The 6462-nt window shown below is 34.4% G+C and overlaps 1 protein-coding gene across 1 annotated transcript; it reads right to left on the bottom strand.

Annotated features, from left to right (window-relative positions):
• Positions 1–1118: 1118 nt before the first annotated feature.
• LOC109207977 (endoglucanase 5) lies at positions 1119–5301 on the bottom strand. Its single transcript, XM_019370976.1, has 11 exons — positions 5041–5301; positions 4319–4531; positions 3372–3572; positions 3163–3249; positions 2914–3078; positions 2664–2787; positions 2409–2572; positions 2002–2329; positions 1874–1915; positions 1705–1779; positions 1119–1585 (listed from the first exon to the last, which is right to left on the bottom strand). The coding sequence occupies exons 1-11, from the start codon at positions 5242–5244 to the stop codon at positions 1290–1292; spliced, it is 1899 nt and encodes a 632-aa protein (XP_019226521.1). The 5' UTR covers positions 5245–5301; the 3' UTR covers positions 1119–1289.
• Positions 5302–6462: the final 1161 nt, after the last annotated feature.

The following is a 6462-nucleotide window of genomic DNA, read 5'->3' as shown; positions in this document are numbered from 1 at the left end:
TATATATATATATATATATATATATATATATATATATATATATATATATATATATATATATATATATATATAAGTTATATAAGATATAGTATTACCTAATACAGTTATACTTAGTGCATAGTATAGCGTAAGTACATATATTATATATATATAAGCTATATTCGATACGCTATTACCTAATACACTTATACTTAGTGCATAATATAGCGTAAGTATATATATATATATATTATATATATAGACACACACGCCCGCTTCGTAGTACTATTCATCCCTTGTATTACAAAAGTATTAACGACTTACATTTATATTATTTACATAGTAAATACAAAAGTGATTTTTAATTTTGACCATATAGAGACCAACTTTGGTCGCTAACTGTAAATGAATTTAATTTAGCGACCAAAGTTGGTCACTAACTGTACATGAATTTAATTTAGCGACCAAATTTGGTCACTAAATTTTAATCAGATTTATTTATATTTTATATAATATTTAAATTAATAATAAAAATTGTTAAATGTTAGAACTGGGTCCCACCTTGGCGACCAACGTTGGTCTCTATTTCATTAAGTGACCAACTTTGGTCGCTAAATTTTGAATTATATTTATTTATATTTTATAATTTTTTTAAATAAATATATATTTATTAAAATATTATAACTGGGTCCCACGTTAGCGACCAATGTTGGTCGCTATCAACTTATCCTTCAGTTAGCGACCAACTTTGGTCGCAAGTTTTAAATTATATATATTTATATTTTATAAGTTTTAATAAAATTATTAAAAATTTTATGTGGGTCCCACTTTAGCGACCAACAGTGGTCGCTAATCTCAGTATATCTTTGACCAAGCAAGTCTGACCAGTCCAGTCAACAGTTTGACTATATTTGCGGCCAAATAGCGACCAACTTTGGTCGCTAAAGTATTTCAAATATTTTTTTTATTATTTTCGGCAGTTTGGCGACCAACTTTGGTCGCTTTTCTTGACAGACCAAATTTTGTCGCTAATCTTTGGTCGCTTTTTACAGGAATTCTAGTAGTGTTTTGTCGTTGTAGAAACTTAAGTAAAGGCATTTTCTTGCTACTAGTCAAGAGAAAGAAAAGAAAAACGAATATTAAACCAATAATAATTCACAAAGTTCATTGATCTCAGAATAGCATTGTCGTTGCCATGTTACAATTGTCAATGGTTCAAGCATGAAAAAAGAAAAGGGAAAATATCTTGGTAAAAAATTAGAGCCTACAGAAAATTGGATAATAATTGGTTTTCCCCATGCATCTTTCAGTTAGTGGTAGCTCTTAATTGAAACCCTGGCTTGGGCACCTCCTTGAACATATACAAAAATGAGTTCTGAACCAGGTGATAGTATTTTAATCCACTGAGGAAGCTCATAGGTGTTTTTTTCTGGGCATGGACTGAGCCCCCACAATGATCCTGAAAGGTTTTCAACCGTTAACTTAAGCTCTGTGATTGGCTTTTGAGATGTGTTCTTCACCACCACCTTGTGCTTGTAGTAAGTTGTTGGACCTATTGTCCATGTTGAAATTATCGAGTGCAAGAACTTGATCGGGCCACCTACAACTACAAGAAATGTTAATTTTTAATTTTCTAAGTATTGTATATAAACATGCATTGCGATGTGAATTTCTAGTACAAAAAGAAATATGAAAGTGCAATGTAAAATTATTGATGGAACAAACCTGGAGCTTTATTGTAGGGGTTTGATGATTCTGGAGCTTTGTGGTAGGGAGCTGCTGGTTGTGGGTGATAGGAAACTGCAGAATACGAAGGCCAAATTGTTGTAAGTTTTCAATAGTTATGTGAAACTTCATTTCAGTGTTTCAAATGCTTTAAAGTATAATTACAAACCTGGAGGCTTCTGGTAAGGTGTTGGTGTACGATGATAAGAAGCTGAAATTTAAAGCCGAAACGACTAATTAGATGGCGGGACCCTATTGAAAATCTTAAATAGAGCTTGCAATTTTATAAAGGTTTACCTGGAGAGAGGGACTGCAATTTGCAGAAGAGTCCTACAAGAGGAGCTGAACCGGATAATGTTGGCTCGGTTTGTTCATAGTTGGACCTGTCATCACTGAAGTCATCGGTTTTGCTTGGACCTCCCACAAGGCCACCATATATAATGTTGGGATTTGCCTGTGGGCGGCGATACCAAGTCTCAAATCCTTCTATACAAGTAACAGCAGAATGAAGGACTGAGACCGGGGCAATGGAGGCGCCTCTGTGGTGAACATGGATTGGGTAGTTTTGTCCATAACCAACCAAGTAGCTAATAGCCTTGGGATTTTTACCAAGAATGTAATCAGCCTGCAACATGCCGGATAACAAATTACTGAGAACTATCACATTAAAAATAGTAGAGGGCCAGCTGATGAAATGTACATACCTGTGATTTAGCAAAGGAAAGGACATCTGATGGCTGAACTTGACCTTCCGGACATGTTAATACAGCCTTTCTCTCAGAAAGATAATCGGAGTACATGGCAAGTAGGAAAGCGGCTGATGAAGCGTATTGCAGATTATTCCATTCGCGAACATACATCAGGCCTCCTGGAAAACGACAAACAAACTAAATGTTTACTAACTAATCAACATTTTAAAGTACAGTTTTGGGGAAATAATTCTATCTAGTTGTACTGACCAGGAGTCAGGACTACATTATAACCATCATTTTTCTGCAAACAAGCACAGGTAAAGTAATCTGCTTTAGCCTGGTACTGTTTTAGTGTTGGAGTGTATGATCCACCATCTCCATCTAGGAGAATCTACAAAGTAATCAAATCAACATCTCATCAGACATTCCACATGCAAAATTGCAAGACCTAATACTCGAATAACTAAATCATCTGTTACAACAAATTCTAAAAGTATATTTGAACTATTTTAATTACCTTGGTAAGAAGGATTTGAACACCAGCATATTTGTTGTCCCAAGAAAATTCCCTGACTGCCCATCCAGTTCCACCCAAAGATACCGCATTGTCCACCACATATTTTAAGTAGTACACGTCCTTAGTTGCTCGATAGAGCCAGGCAGAAGCCCAAAGAAGCTCATCCTACATCATGAAGAAAGTTGATTTAAGCAAAACTAGTGGCAGGAAATTGTCTCCGAGTAACAGGTAACAAAAATGATCACTAACCGAATAACCAGATGATGTGTAGAATGCTTGAGCATTTGGGATGGAATCATCATACAAACCTCTGAAGGTATCCGCAAATGAGAATAGCTGCAATATTTTCAGAATTTCCAGTTAAATAAAACAAGAATGCAAGAAAACCTCTCTTTATAGTTTATACACACACAAGGGCAAAGCTATTAGCTACCACTAACACACACATAGGATGTTACCTGTTTCGCGTGCACTAAAAGGAGGGCAGAGTAGGAAGAGTCATAAGGCTTGAATGCAAGAGAGGCAGCAGCCAAAGCAGCAGCAGTTTCAGCAGCAAGGTCAGAACCAGGGTGGCTAGGATCAAGTTTATAAGCATTTCTTGGGGTTGTCATGTCTTCTGCTCTCTCCCAACAATAATGATCAGATTCTCCATCTCCCACCTGAAATTTTGGCCAAGGAAACTAATACTTTAACATCTCATTATTCCAGCATTTTGCAGTTTACCTATTACCCTCTTAATGAAAGTGGACTACAAAGTTTTTAAAGATTCATCTCTTCTTTAAAATACAAAAGAAAGTCAATTAATAATAATAAGCTATAAGGCATCTTGAAACATTTAGAGAAGTTTCAAATAATATGGATATGTTAAAAAAAAAGTTCTAAATACATAGTTGTGGTTTAACAAATTCGCCCTTATTTCACTTCCTGAAGTTAATCTTTACCTGCCAAGAATATGAAAACTTGCAATGTCAAATAAGATACGCCTCGGTCAAATGAACATGATGTTATATGTAGGTGATGCATAATTGAATGCCAAAAACTAAAATTTCCTTGATTAGGTGACAGGTGTAACCATTTTTTTTTTATAAATAATTTCACAAGTGATATCGGAGTCAATTTGTGCACACCTCAATAGAAAGAGATCGCTAGCATTTTTTTATCTTTGTTAGGATTTGAATCTTAATCTCCCATGATTTTCATCCACTTCATCAATTAACCGTTTGGCCATACCCTTGGCCTTGGGTGGTTGATTAGGGGTAGCATATTATTGCTAATTAGCTAGAGAAAGTCCAGTTCTTCATGATGCAGGTGACCAAACTATTGCAACTAACTCTATCTACCAACATAGAGCTAGAACAAGTAATTGAATGTAGTCGGGGTAGAGAAGAAGAATTCATGCAATTACCTGAGCCCAGAGAACATTAGGCTGAGTATGGGCTTTGATGAAATAATCAGTACCCCACTTAATGGCAGCCAAGGTATTGCCCATCTGATTAAGTTTTACAATTTCCTTGTTGTAGTCAACAGCACTCCATGCTAGCATTGTCAAACTGAATGCCATTGGCAATCCAAACTTTACATGATCTCCTGCATCATAGTACCCTCCCACCAAGTTCACCTGCATGCATTCCCATTTCAACCATCAATGGTGTACAATGTTTGAAAAAGTACAAAAATGAATATAATAACAAGTGGTGTTATTTTTTATATTTATACGCAATATTTCCATTGTGTCATGTGACATTGCTTGTATCAAGGTATATCAGCCCCTTGACACCCATAAATATTACTACAATATTGACATATTTCGCTCATCATATACGCAATTTCTTCTAAATCTTTATCTAATTTCTAGCTATGCATGCTTCCCTCAAAAATATAGAAAGAAATCCATAACCTATATTCATCATTTAAAAAAGACTAGATACTTCAGGTTCACTATTAATTAACATCAGAGCGGCTGTAAGCTTCTTTGTTGACACCCTTTAGCCAGAAAATTACACATTGAATCTCATTCAATGTTTACTTGTTTATAGTGTAACTCTCCTTAAAGAAAATTCTAGCTCTAAATACTTGTTCGTTTTTAAGAAAAACACCATAAAAGAAAAGGGAGAAAGATGAACTTGCCCCTTGGAGAAAACCATCCTTGAGTCCAGAATCTCCGCGCCATTTGACACGTTGATGTGGAGGCAATTTTCCAGACCTCTGTGCCTCAAAGAAGAGCAAAGTCTTGTCCATGGCATCTCCATAATCAAAATTAGCCCCTGCCTGCAAAGCCAGTAGGCCAACTAACAACAAACCAATAACGTGTAACTTTGATGATATTCCCATTCTTATTCTTCTTCTTCTTATTTATTCTCTCTAAGAAAGGAATTAGAACAAAGAAGATAATATAGAAAGAAGTATTTGCATGGTATATATATATATAGATATGGGATTTTGTTTCCATAATTATTATTATTAATGTGCATTAAGGTGGTAGCCTACACGTTCGTAGACTAATAACGAGGTTTAAGCTCCCCACGTCTTCTTGCCTTATACTCTCATTACATGATTGACGCCTTCGCCTTGTGAGGATTTGTACGTGCGTCTCACCTCTATCAAAGTTAATGTGGAATCTTTTTAAATGATTATTTATATTTGACTTTATTTTTGTGCTTTACTTACCTTATAAAGCTGAGATTTGGAGGATTGTTAGGTGGGCGCGGTTCCGCTCCATTAAGGCTTGCTCCAGTAGTTATCAATGCATGTTTAGATTAATTACACGTCTCCATGTGAATCTTCAAAGGATGACATTGTTTTTGTTAATTCACTATTATTATACTTATATATTTCCGTTGATAGTAAGAATTGAAAAAAAAACCTAATATCTATGAAAGATGATACCCACTAGCTACATTATATCTGTTAAATTGCTTATTTATTTCATGGTCGGGTGAAGATATTTATTTATTTAGAAAATGGAGTAATTATTGCATATTTTTTGAGCTTGGTTTTTTGTCAATGTTATCTTTATATATGTTTAATTACTTATTATATTGGTACTGTAAAGTACAAAGTATTAATCGACTTTTTTGGTTACTAGTCTTAAGGTACGCGCTTTGCGCGTGTATTTATATTAAGGGGTACACAATTTTAAAAAATCATGTAATATAAAAATAAAATTTTAAAAAGGATAAGTTCTTGAAAATAATGAATGTTAATCTCATTTAGCTAACTCAATGGACAAAAGCCTGCTCCAGAAAAGTCCTTAGATGCCTTATTGTGATTTTAAACTTATTTTTACATTGTAGGTCACTAACAAAAAAGTATTTGTATTAATATTACTATTTTTAGTTTATTTCAATAAAAGCAGATTTTATAACTAATGTAGCCCCATTCAAACAAATACAATTTTCCTTTAATTGTATGTAACTTACGTAACTCTTCCACAAGATTAGGGATTACATGTATTATCTTATTTCTCTTTCTCTCTCATTTATCATGAACTATATCACATTTCTTTTCCATTCAAAACCTTAGCAGCCACCTGTGCTCCACAATCACCTT

Source organism: Nicotiana attenuata, unplaced genomic scaffold (genome assembly GCF_001879085.1).
Source record: "Nicotiana attenuata strain UT unplaced genomic scaffold, NIATTr2, whole genome shotgun sequence".
In the NCBI taxonomy this organism is placed as follows: domain Eukaryota; kingdom Viridiplantae; phylum Streptophyta; class Magnoliopsida; order Solanales; family Solanaceae; genus Nicotiana; species Nicotiana attenuata.
The sequence above is the reverse complement of the archived record's forward strand: the minus strand, read 5'-3'. Positions and strand labels throughout refer to the sequence as shown.